This window comes from Phaenicophaeus curvirostris, chromosome Z, assembly GCF_032191515.1.
Source record: "Phaenicophaeus curvirostris isolate KB17595 chromosome Z, BPBGC_Pcur_1.0, whole genome shotgun sequence".
Lineage (NCBI taxonomy): Eukaryota > Metazoa > Chordata > Aves > Cuculiformes > Cuculidae > Phaenicophaeus > Phaenicophaeus curvirostris.
The window spans coordinates 67,526,223-67,538,813 of record NC_091431.1 but is presented as its reverse complement, the minus strand read 5'-3'; the positions used below and the strand labels follow the sequence as shown (position 1 = coordinate 67,538,813).

Below are 12,591 nucleotides of genomic sequence, written 5' to 3'. Positions count from 1 at the left end.
AGAACGGCCTTTTGACATGTTGCAAGAGAGAGGAGAGGGGCGAAATTCCGTGAGAAACATATGAATAGCATCACAAGCAAAGGGCACTCTGTGTATGTTGAGGTTTTGGAATAATGAAGGGGAAATGCTGTCACAAGCTCCCCTAACCATGCTGCTCTTTGGTGCTTGTCTTCCTGTAACAGTCACCTCTGCTCTGAGAACAGGGACAAATGGTGCTGACCCCATCTACATGTGTCCCTCCGTTCTCCCACAGGGCCTCTCACAACATGGGATGAAGGGGCACTTCCCACGGCGAGCTCCTCTTCCCACCACCACCCTCCAGCGCTGAAAGGGACCTCCACACTGCCTTCCAGCCACATCCCGTGTCCTGGCCCCCAGGCACTCCCCACTTCACCTACCCATGCAGCGAGCTGGTTAGATAGGGCAGATGCAACGTCTCCAGCTCCAGCTGCCGAGACTCCTCCGTGTCCTGGTACTTCAGCATTCCTTCTGGTGTGACCACTTCCTTCAAGACCAGGGGCTCACGGTGATAGGCTACTTGGAGACGGAAAACGTAGCCATCCTGAAATGGGAGCAGAAGATGAAGTCAGGCTGGCAGTAACAGACTGGGGTGCTACACTGCATCTCAGGGACACAACAGCAGCATCCTGGCATCAGCAGTCTCACCACGCTCTCTCCCAAGCCCACCTTCCATATCATGGGTTTGTCCAGCAGGACAGGACCACTCCCACAGCACCTTGCCTGCCTCCTCAGTAACACATCAGGTATGGAGAAGGTCCCCACTGTTCCCCTACCTTGTACACATCAGTGTGGGTGACCGCAGGCCTGCAAAGCAGCTGGTGCTGATGCTGGAGGACTTCAGCCAGCTGGAGGTGGAAAGCTGCCTTGATGCGCTTGATGGCTTCTTTGTCCTGTGGCCACTGGCCACTGCCTTCCATGTGGCAGATGACTAGAGGCAAAGCGACAGCAGGAAGCCAGTGAGCCCCATGCAGGAATGAGGTGCTGGATAGGGGTGGCAGGAAAGCAGGAGGAGTCGGGGCTCTGCTCCTGCCTGCAGCAAACCACTGCAGCAGTCAGAGCCAGCATCACTGCCTGCCTCCACCACCCCATACCAAATCAGCCCCAGCTTCCATCTCTCCCCACTTACTCTTCAAAGGGGCTATGTAGGCTGGACAGGGCTTCCCCTCCGAGGGAAGGAGCAAGTGCTTGGTCTTGATTCGGGTATGGAAGGAATAAATCGGCTTCATGGGAATGGGAGGGAAGACCTGGGAGAGAACAGCCACCTGGGGACTGAGAACAAGCAGCAGAAACCCCAGGGTATTGCATACCCCCTCACCCAAAACTCGTTCTCCTAGCAAACCTCTCCAGGCACAGGCGGCTTAGCCAACTTGTACATAGCCAGCCTGAGGGACAGGACAGCAAAGAGAAGGAACTTCTCTTCAGAGAGCTCTTAGGAACCACAGAAGCAGAGAATGACTGATTTTCTTTATCCCCTCCTCACACCAAGACATCCCCTCCCACCTCCCTGCAGATCCCCACACATGGGCCATGCCCAGGGACACTCACATCCGTGTAACGGAGGGCTGGATGGACACCCTGCACAGCTGTGACCGTCAGCGGCAACCCCTTCAGGTTCCAAAGCTTGCGGCTCAGGTCGTCGTAGGAGCAGACAACGCTGACCATGGCCTCTTCACCCGTCCCCGATACCTGCAAACACACAGGAAGCCTCTCCCTTCACCTCTCCCACTCCTGCATGGGCGACCACCTCACCTCCCTCCTGGGGTGACACTGCAGCCAAGCTCCAAGAAGCCAGTACTGCCATCCAGGGAGCAGCTTCTGGCAAGAGCACTCAGCAAAATGTGGAAGTAAGAGCAAGAAGCAAGACAAGGGCAAAACTGTCTGTGGCTCCCCAATAGCCAAAGGCATCCTAGAGGCTACATCTCAAGTGGCAAGTGAAATTATTTCCTATGCAAGAAACTATGGCAGCACCAAGAGTTGTACTGCCAGCACTGTCTCTAGGAAGGGAGAAGCTAAGAGTGATTCAGGAGTCAAGAGATCGCATACTGGCAAGGTCTGCTAATGCCTCCCTGTCAGGTACTGCAAATCCAGCAAAGGTGGCAGTTAACAAAAAACTGCACCAACTACATCCTTAGCCGAGGCAGAGCAGAGAAGCATAGCAAAAGCAAAGACAGAAAACACCCAGAGCATCGCTGAAGGTCCAGGGAAGGCAGATGAGAAGCACTGAAAGGAGAATTGGTTCTGCCCTTGCCACTTCCCTCTCCCCAAAGCACAGGAGAGGAGCCTGAATGAGGAGGAGACACCACTGACTCCAAATGGCTCAGCCCAGAGCACCCAGCCAGCCTTGGCTCTACGGCGGAGCAGCAGCACCCTCTGCAGGGTACACCACGAATAACAAAACCCACTTCTACCCATCTCTAGAGCTGGCTGCCTTGTTTATCTTCCCTTGTCTCCCATGTTCCTCAACCATCACAGACTCCCCAGGCTGCTTGCACACAAACAGCTGGAGAAGCAGAAATAGACACTCCTACCCACCACCCCTCACACAACATCAAGTTTCTCCTTTGCTCCTCAAGGACTGGCAACAACTGGGTTCCTAAATGCCCTTCAGGCTCTGGGGAAGTGCATGCCCTCACAGCATGGGCATTATCAACCCTGCTTGCCCCAGGCTAGCTTGCAGGGACATGGCACACACACAGATCTTGTGCCTCATCATACGAAGGGCTGTACAAATCAGCATCTCATCCCAAAACCGACATGCAGCTCTGACCAGACTGCAACTGGTTCTAAAGATTCTTTCACCTAATTTGCTCTCCTTTGCTCTTAAAAAGGGGAAAGGAAACAATTTCTTCCAACCATCCAAAAACCAGGCAGAAAGCTGCATTTAACAAAGACCAGAAAAGCGATACCAAACTGCTCATGGCTCATCTCCAGGCTTTAATTTCACAAGCTGGAGAGCAGAAGGAAGGAGGGGCACACTTCCCAGCCCGCAAAATTCATCTTTTCTGTCTCAAAGTGACATGTCATTGTTCTATCTGCCCATCCAGCTGCAGCACTAACTAGGGCTTGATAGGCATGATCTAGCACTTTGCAACATGACAGGGAAGATCATCCTGTAGGTCTAGTTGGGAAACGCAGGTAAAGGAAGACACCGAAGTGTCTGGCCCACATCCTGAAGCAAACAGGACCTGAAAGATGCAGCTGGAGGACCACAGTGGGACAGTGATATACCCTCAGACAAGACGGACATAGCAGACACAAGCAGAGAGAGGAGGGCAGTGGGATGCCTACAGGGAAAAAAGAGGTGTAGAGGCCACCAAAGCAAGAGGACTTCAGTGGCTATGCCTTGGTTGGCACAAAAGGCTTGGCAGATTCAAGGAGGGCACCACACTGCCCACTGAACTGCCCACAGACAGGAATTCTCCTTACCTTTATTATCTTAAGAACCACTCACCTACCTCAGGGTCACAACACCAAAATGACCTCCCTACAGCTCTCCCCACACCACCCTTCCCAAAGAAACTCACAGCCCCACTGAGGGACCAACCTTACCTCTTTCCCAGTACTGATCACAGATTCCAGCAGGGCTCCCATGTAGGAGATGGAGGATTCAGGTATGTCCGCGTGGCTACACAGAAGAAGACAACAGTGCATTATAGCTACAGCATGCTAATCCACCCATTCTGACACTATGCGCTGCACCACAGTCAAGGGTCAGTCCAAGGATGAGGAATCCCTCCATACAGGAACATTGCAGTGAGAAGACCAATCTCTCTGTGTTCCTGCCATGCCCAAGTTACCCATGCAACACGGCACAGCAACTCATGCAGCTTCAAAGGATTCAACATCAAAGCTGCCAACGTGCAGCCCCTCCTCAAAAAAAATTCCTCCTCAAGCTAGGACAAAGAGACCCAGGCAACACCTTCATCCTGTGCGACAGGGTCTTGATTTTGGCAGAAGGGATAAACCACCACAAGGAGGCTCTCCAATGCCACAGGAAAGCCCAGAAGGCACACACTGGGCCTTCTGTGAACATTACAGGGCATCAGAGAGTTTTGTGAAATGCCCTGGAAGGTCCAGGAGGCTTCTCTTCCAGCTCTGCCAACAGTGAGTGTCCCACCACCCCTGTAACATCTGCATGTAAAGGTAGGACCATGCCACCCATGCCCTCAGCATCACCACTAGCAGAAGCTAAGGCAGCAGGTGTTTGCCCTCCCGATCTTCTCTTGGGAAGCAACTCACAGCATCACGACCACAACTGAAATTACTTCCAGAATTCTCAAAGCCAAAACAACCCACAGAGTTAGCTTTCCACTTCTGGGGACAACGGGGATACCACAGACAAGAGCAGCAGTGACACACACACAGGTGCTGGTCCCCCAGCCTCAGGTGATGCTTGGCACAACTTACAGCTTCAGCAGGTGCCTGACGATCTGCTCAGGAATGAGGCGTTTCTGGGAGGCAGTGTCAGCCTCCCACAACACTGCCTCGCAGATGCTGCCATCCTGGAACCGACGCAGCTCCGATTTGTTCCCCCAGAAGGTTTGGAAGTCCAAAGCCTGTGAGAAGACATTGGCCAAGCCAGGCCATGGACACAGGTCACCACTGGGACCAACCAAACCATTCCCATGACTGTCAGCCAGCCCCACAGCCGTCTGCAACCACCAGCTCTGCTCCACCCTACTCAACACAAGCACAGCTCCCCTCACCTCAGGGTGATCGGCCTGCGGTCCCTTCTCCAGCACACTGGCAGCAAACCCAGGAGTAAACAGGATCCCAAATGTCAGGGGTCCAACATCCTTGTGTTTTGGGGGCTCAGCGTCAATTGGCCACTGTGGGAAAATGGGAAACATGAACCACAAGGACAGATGATGCAGCTGGAGCAGCAGCTGCTGGAATACTGGGCAGCTAGATGAACCTCCCGCTATGTGCTCACAGGTGCCTAGACAAGCATGGCTAGGCAAAGTGTGATTTAAGGGGTCTCCCCAGTGAAAATATCAGTTGTTTTCACCCTGACACATTACTGGGCCAGGACTTCTGACAGACCAAGCCTCCCAGCTGCACACCACACCCCAGTGAAGGGCCTCAGGTCCTCTATCCCCCACAAAGGGTACAGGCCTGTCTCCCTCCCCATTAAGCAAAGGTCCCCTCATATTCCCAACAGCGCCACAAGAACCCACGTGCTGCAAAGTATGCAGGGCCACTGCTGAGTGCATTACCTCAGGGATCTGGGGCAAGGAGTGAGCCACGAGCAGCGCTCTCCTAGCCAAACCACGGGCCAGCAGTGAGACAATGAAAGGAAGGGCTGTGGCCACATAGTTCCCACCCCGATCCATCAGTTCGTTCAGTAGCTCCATCTTCTTACAGGCACCTTGCAGCTTGGAAACATGCTTCAGGCTACAGGAGGAGAAAAGCTGGTCACACCTCTGCCACTAAATCCTTTCTGAGAGAGAGATACACTAGAGGATGGATGAAGTGGGGAGCTGAGGGCCCTGGCCTAGGATAGGGGCTACAAGAAGAAACCCTGCACTTTGGCATATCAAGATGCACCACAGGAGGTGCTTGTCCTTGGGACAGTCATCATTCCCAAAGGCCAAAGCATTGCCCTCCTCCTCCTGGGAGACCATCTAGACAGCAGAAGCAGAACGCAAGAAGCATCAGTGTCTACGTCAGAGCTAGCAGAGCCACCTCTCACTATGCAGGTCCGAATCCACTCCAGTCCTAAGCCAGAAGCAGCCCTCCTCTATGAACAGGCTCCTCAGCCTTACCCCACCAGTACAGCAAGACTCACTGGAAGACATGGTCAAAGGTTCTGAGCATGGGCTTCGCGGTCATGAGCAGCACCTGAAAGCCATCTACCATTTGATCATCCAAAATTTCCATGGATCGCTTGGCTTCAAACTGGACCTGAGCAGGTAGACAAGACAGAGAAAGAGCATGAATAGGAGGGTATTGGGAAAGCAAATTCCTCTAGCAGCAGTCATCAATGCTCCGCAGCCAGCCACAGTCATCCTAGCTTCATGGTCACTACCAGATCCTCATTCCAGACAGCCTCTGTCCTCAGCATGAAGCCAAGTCACCAACAGCTGTCACTACTGGCCCGACAGTCCCTTCTTGATATCCTTGCCATCAGGGTGGCTTTTTTCTCCTCCAGAACAGTTATTTCTGCTAAAAGGCCACTTAGCTTCACTCAAAGGTGTCCAGGAAGAGGAGAACAACTTTCATACATCATTAAAGCAAGACAGACAAGGCAGCAGTACTTGCAAGTACTTCATAAAATCCATTTCTAGGCTTCTGAGCTGGAGAATGACATTAAAAGCTTAAAAAGCAACACTGAACCCCATCCCTATGACCAACATCCTCCTCCAAGATGCCCAACCATGCTCTGCCTACATGAGCTCACTCCTAAGACAGCATCTCAGGTTGCCACCACAACTTGCTCCATACCTGGTGGTATTTGCTGGCAGTTATATCAGCACAGAGATTCACCAGCCCAGAGGGATCCACGAAGACCACTTCAAACACCTGGTGGAAGTCATCCAGGGTAGGCTGGAAAAGCAAACACAGTGCTACAGCACAGCACAGGCACCATCACCTCATAACATCACTGTAACAGGTACAACCCTGCCCAGGCAGCACAGCCAGACACAGACACAAGAGCCCTCAAGGGCTGCTCACCAGAGAGGCATCCACATCCTTTGCTAGGCTGATTCCCATCTCGCTCAGGTCAGTGGTGGCTGTGTGCAGACAGAAAGAAAAAAGTCACATCATCACCACCCACAACTCCCCTACTGGTGACACGTGCCAATACCACCATGGTCTCGCAACATTAGCAGTGCTACAACACAATGCTGGCCTCCACCTTGTGATGGGACCTACCTACTCCTCTGCAAGCTGGGCCATCCAGCCCCATCCTGCTGTCTCATAACTTCCTATCCATCCCGCACACAGGGTTTCAGCATCAGAGAGAGAAAAGCCATGATTCTCCCCTCCTTCACTGTTTGGGCTTCATGGAGAGATTCTGCCGACCCCAGCCTTTTGCTGCCATGAAAGGCCCCTGGAAACTCACCCAGGAACTGCAGGGTGCTCCTCAGGACCTGGTACCCACTCATCATCTTGACAATCTTGCGTTTCACCAGCAGGTAGGCAACCAGCATGGAGATCAAGAAGCCACTGAAGCACCCCAAGCCCTGTGAAAACAGAGGGCTGAGTCAACAAGAGGTCAGTGAGGCACCACAAGCCCCAGAGCCCACCCCGTGTGACTGCTTCTGGCCTCTGTCTTCACTGAGCCTCAGTGCCCTCAGGGTAAAGCCCTTGTACAACAAGCTGAGATATGGAACCCCTTGAGGGAAGGCAACACCTCAAAATTCTTTAGGAAATGGGACAAATTCCACCACCTGCAGAAAAACCATACCCAAAAAGACAATACATCATTCCAGGGATCTCAAAAAGCGTGACTGTCTGGTACACAGATTCAATTCAACTCACAGGGGAGGATGGAGCTCCTTGAAACCTAACAGAGCTCAAATGAGAGTCACAAGCCCACCACAAACACACACTAGGACCAAACAGTCATCCTTCCATGCCTAGGAAGGTAGAGAAGGGCAAAGGCAGATTAGCCAGGTGAGCAGAGCCTACCCTGTCCCCTGGCACAGGGCATACCTTGCTGAGCTGCCGCTGGTTCAGCCAAACTTTGAGAAGGGCCAGGCCATCCTTCATGCCTGGGAAGTCCGAGGCTGCGTTAGACAAGAAATGCAGGTGGGAGACCAGCACCGTGTCACAGAGGATAGAGTTGTTGTAGTGTGGAGTCGCGGGCTCAGCAAATCCTGTGTGGGTAAACAACAGCACGTTTGACCTAATCATAAGCCTCCGTTCACAGGAGTGCACCCGCTGCAGCAAACCCGCCTCTGAGTGCCAAGTGCAGTCTCTGGCTGAACTGAGCAGGCTCATGCTCCCCCAGCCCCAGGCCCTACCTTCTTTAGGGGTGCTCTGCTCCATGAACCAGGCTGTCCGGACATTGTTCTTGTTGGGATAGAAGCGGCTAGGTTTGAAAAGATCAGGGGGAGGACAGGCATGGAGTCGGACAGTAACCATCTTCTCATCCTTGCCTGTAAGCACCAGGGGATAGATGTGCAAGAAGAAGAGTTGTCAGAGACCAAATTGACAAAATAGGGAGCATCTCCACCTTAGGGAAAGGAAAACTCTCCTTCCCAGCAAAGCTCAACAGCAGTGGAAATCACCTCAGAGCAGAGAGTGACCTCATCCCACGGCCAACAACACCCTGAGGTCACACAGCTCATGTCCCAGCCCCACCTTCATGCGCACTGGCCGGCCTGGCACCCAAGCACTCTCCAGCCTGACCTCGCCTTGCAACATGAAATGCCTTGCCCCAAACCCACTATCGCCTGGGATCTGCATAAAAAAGCATCACCCAGCAGCCTATGCATCTCACATCACCTCAAAGAGCCAGGCTGCACAGGGCAGCCTGGGGAAGGCAAAAGGATAGTTGAGAGCAGGTATGGGTAGAGCAAGAAGGACAGAGCTAAACACAGACATGTTTTTGAAGGGTTTGCTTCACATTCTGCAGTACCTACAGGGTGGGCCAGCCAGCGAGGCCAAGGCTGGGGAGGTCAGCCAGGCTGCAGAGGGGGATTCAGAGGGGAAGAGACCTTAAGGACTAGTCCAGCAGGTGCTGGTCTAGTGGGTGCTAGTCCCAGTTGTTGTGTGGAGGGAAAGCACAACTGGGAGCATCAAAGCTCCAAAACTGATCACCAGTTGCGATGACAGCCCTCACCAAACGGCCTGTTACACAGCATAAGACCACTACCACCCTCCTCTTAACACCAGCACCCACTCACAGCTCCCACCAGAGCAAGGCACAAGTGCTACCTTGAGGCCTCAGGAGCAGGATAGGCTTGAGGTGATTGTCATTCATGTAGGCAAACTTCACACTGCTGAACAGCTTCTCCTTGGACAAGTGCTGCGCGATGTGGGCCAGGTACAGAGCTCTCTTCCGGTGGTAGCGCTGATTCAGGTTATCTTTGTCCTGGAAGATTTCCTGGGAAAAGAGGAATGGGGCAAGCCTCACCTGCCTGCAGAGCCTGGTTCCGCCCAAGGCACCACACCACCCCAGGTTCCTCTGGAACCCCACAAGAAATGCTATCTCAGGCATGTGGCTACAACCCCAAGGAGCTCCAAGGCAGTCAGGAGCACCACCTAGCTGCCAGCTCACCTGGCTCTAGGATCACAGAGCACAGACATACAGATAAATAGGGCATCAATTCATCTCAAACCATGAGAACAAGTCTGGGCAGGAAGGGGAGGGAGCACTAGAGGGGTAACAACCCGCAAACATCACCCTCCCTTTAACATAGAGTCTGCATCTAGAGCATAAGTGCAATACGGTACAAAGCTGGACAGCATCTATCTCCCTGGCAACATGGAAGAGGTTCAGGACAGATAGAGAGAAGGAAAATCCTCATGAGGAACTAAACCTCAAAGCAGCTGAAAGCTCTGACTGAGCGTGCGGTGAGGCTGCAGTGTCCAGCTCCCCATGGAAGCCACCACACAGCATGTCCAGATGCTGCAACCTCAGTCAGGAAGAGTGAGAACAGGATAGGGGCTGCAGGAATTGGAAGGACCTCAGCCGAGCCCCAGCCCAGTCAAGAGCAGGCATGACCAGACTCACCCGCGGCATGGTCACCGCCATGTCCACGTTGACCTCTGGCTTAATGCAGGTGCCCAGCAGGTAGCTGCCCACCACCTTCAGCTCAGCCGGTGGCAGGAAGCGGAACTTCCCCTTCACACTGAATGGCACCTGCAGGAAAGGAACCTTCACGCCGCTGGAGAGCCAGGTCTGATCGGTGAGCTGGGAGTAGACAGAAAACAGAAAGTGCTCTAAGCATCGCTAACAGCAGGAGCAGGGACCGGGACTCCTCTCCCGAGCCTGCAGCCCGTTGTCCCCTCTTGCCATCAAGATAAGGCAGAGTAATATCTTTTCAGACCCTTAGGGAGATCCTTGAGGACTTCTGCTTGCACAGCAACTGCCAAGCTGCCCCATACAGAGGTATTGCCAACATCTCCTTCATCCCTCTGGAACCTACCTCTGTTTCTGAGGTCTCTGGGATAGCATTGAGCAGGCTGTTAATTTCACGGAGGAAGGCATCAATTTTCTTCTTCTTCGTCTCCTTTAACGTCACCTCCTTCAGAAGCTCTTCAATCTGTAGGCAGAAAGGGGACCATCAAAAGCAGCTGCAATACTGGAATTGCTCCTACCCCTTGCCTTCTTCCCCCAGCACCAACCACAAGCCCGGTGAAGCGGGCAGCAGGTGAGCTGGGGAACAAAGCCGTGCTTCTCCACAAACGCTGACAGAGCTAGGAGTCAAGTCAGCCCATGGACAGAAGCTCCTGCCACGTCCTGTGAAGGACTGGATGGCAGTCAGCTCCATCCCACCAGCTTCTGTGTGAGTTCCAGCCACAAAATGCTGGTGTGATCCATGCAGGCACAGCCCTCAGAAAGACTAACAGCTAACACATGACTGCTTGCTTTCTTTCCCAAGACACAAATAATTCCCCCTGTTCCATACAGAGGCTGCTCACAGACAGGAGCCAGGGGCAGCTGGTGATGTTAATCCTCTCTCCGGTAAGCAATAAACCACTGCAGCGAGGGGTGTGAAGGCCACGCTCTCACCACACTGTATTTATGTGATGGAGAGGTTCAATATTCATGGTACACACGAGGCACAGAGCCTGGCGCAGCATGGTGACAGGAACTGCAGTGGAAAATATGGAATCATAGAATGGTTTGGGATGGAAGGGATCATGAAGGTCACCCAGTTTTAACCCCCCTGCCATGCACAGGAGCATCTTCCACCGGATCAGGTTGCTCAGAGCCCCACCCAACCTGGCCTTGAGTGTTTCCAGTGATGGGGCATCCACTACCTCTCTGGGCAACCTGTGCCACAACTCAACATAACAAATTTCTCCTCTTTACTTTCAGACTATTGCCCCTTGCCCTGTTGTCACAGACCCTGCTGAAAAGTTTTTCACCATCTTTCTTAAAAGCCTCCTTTAATTTTTCAAATGCTGCAGTAAGGTCTCCTCAAAGTCTTTTTTTTCCAAACTGAACAACCCCAGCTCTTTCAGCCCCACTTCACAAGGGAGGTGTTCCAGGCTTTTGATCCCTTCTGTGCCCTCCTCTGTACCTGCTCCAAAAGGTCCATGTGCTGTAGGATTCCAGGTGGGGTCAGTATCAGCAATACAGAACCATGGAACGGTTTGGGTTGGAAGGGACCTTAAAGCATGGACCTCCCACTGGACCAGGCTGCTCAAGGCCCCATCCAACCTGGCCCTGAACCAGGGATGGGGCAGCCACAGCTTCCCTGGGCAACCTGTGCCAGTGCCTCACTGCCCTCACCGCAAAGAATTTCTTATAAAGCATAGGAAGATTCCTCTAGGAGAAAGCTGTCCAAAGTGGGACTCGGGTAAAGACCCAGGAGGACACATCAGCTTTTGGAAAGGTCTGCTAGAAAGCAGTTACCACTGAGCCTGGTCCTGGCTGACCCCATCCACATACCAAGGGTGTATTAACATTGCTCCAGACCAGCTTTGCATTCAGAAAAATCTTTGTGCACAGCAGACTTGCTGTAAAGACCTTCAAAGGCAGCTTTGCAAAATCAACACACAGAAGCACAAAACCATAGAATGGTTTGGATTGGAAGGGACCTGAAAGCCCATCCAGCTCCAACCCCCCTGCGATGGGCAGGGACACCTCCCAGCAGACCGGGTGGTTCATGGCCCCATCCAACCTGGCCCTGAACTAGGGATGGGAGCAGCCACAGCTCCCCTGGGCAACCTGTGCCAGTGCCTCAGCACCATCATCTGGAGAATTTCTTCCTAACGTCTAATTTAAACGTTCCCCCTTCCGATTTAAAGACATTTCTCACTCCAGGCCCTTGCAAACACCCCGGCCCGCCCTGTCCCTGCCCGGATTCTCGGCGCTCGGGGGGCTCTTCCCCCGGGGATCCCTGGCCCGGGGCTGACCTGCAGGCGGAGCAGGCTGGAGTGGAACAGGTCCTCGGTCTCCTTGAGGCGGCTCAGCTCCTCGCTGGTGGGCGGCCGGTACAGCTCGGCGCGGCTCAGCTTGGCGGGACGCAGCGCCGGGGCCGCCGCCGCCTCCTCTTCCTCGCCGCGACTCCTCCTCCTCTTCCCGTCCCGCGCCGCCTCGGGAGAGCCCTGCGGGGACAAACCGGCTCGGTCGGACCGGGGAGCGCGGAGCCCCGAGCCCCGCGGAGCCCCGAACTCACCGCCATGGCCGCCCCGCACGCGCCCGCGCCGGAAACACGTGCGGAGCCGCCCGCCCCGCCGCGCGCCCGGAGCCGCTCCCCATTGGCTGCGGAGGAGAGAGCCGCGCGGCGATTGGCTGCGCGTCAGGGAACCGCGCTCCCATTGGCTGGGAGTGAGAGCGCTGGGTTTCTATTGGCCGGAAGTGAGAGCGCCGGGCTCCTATTGGCCGGGAGTAAGAGAGCCGGGCTCCCATTGGCTAGAAATGAGAGAGCTGGGCTTCTCTTGCCT

General features: G+C 54.0%; 1 protein-coding gene across 1 annotated transcript in view; it reads right to left on the bottom strand.

Moving 5' to 3' along the window:
• Window positions 1-12,342, bottom strand: part of NOL6 (nucleolar protein 6) — a 29,619-nt gene extending 17,277 nt beyond the window's left edge. The window contains exons 1-19 of the mRNA XM_069880915.1: window positions 12,324-12,342; window positions 12,061-12,252; window positions 10,122-10,238; window positions 9,707-9,886; window positions 8,908-9,076; window positions 7,992-8,126; window positions 7,681-7,844; window positions 7,088-7,208; window positions 6,697-6,755; window positions 6,466-6,567; window positions 5,810-5,925; window positions 5,238-5,415; window positions 4,728-4,850; window positions 4,429-4,577; window positions 3,571-3,646; window positions 1,567-1,707; window positions 1,148-1,265; window positions 795-949; window positions 399-562 (exon numbers count right to left, since the gene is read on the bottom strand). Of these exons, the coding sequence (XP_069737016.1) occupies window positions 399-562; window positions 795-949; window positions 1,148-1,265; window positions 1,567-1,707; window positions 3,571-3,646; window positions 4,429-4,577; window positions 4,728-4,850; window positions 5,238-5,415; window positions 5,810-5,925; window positions 6,466-6,567; window positions 6,697-6,755; window positions 7,088-7,208; window positions 7,681-7,844; window positions 7,992-8,126; window positions 8,908-9,076; window positions 9,707-9,886; window positions 10,122-10,238; window positions 12,061-12,252; window positions 12,324-12,329 (2,465 nt within the window). The 5' untranslated portion in view covers window positions 12,330-12,342. The remainder of the gene's footprint in view (window positions 1-398; window positions 563-794; window positions 950-1,147; window positions 1,266-1,566; window positions 1,708-3,570; window positions 3,647-4,428; window positions 4,578-4,727; window positions 4,851-5,237; window positions 5,416-5,809; window positions 5,926-6,465; window positions 6,568-6,696; window positions 6,756-7,087; window positions 7,209-7,680; window positions 7,845-7,991; window positions 8,127-8,907; window positions 9,077-9,706; window positions 9,887-10,121; window positions 10,239-12,060; window positions 12,253-12,323) is intronic.
• Between the last annotated feature and the right edge of the window lie 249 nt (window positions 12,343-12,591).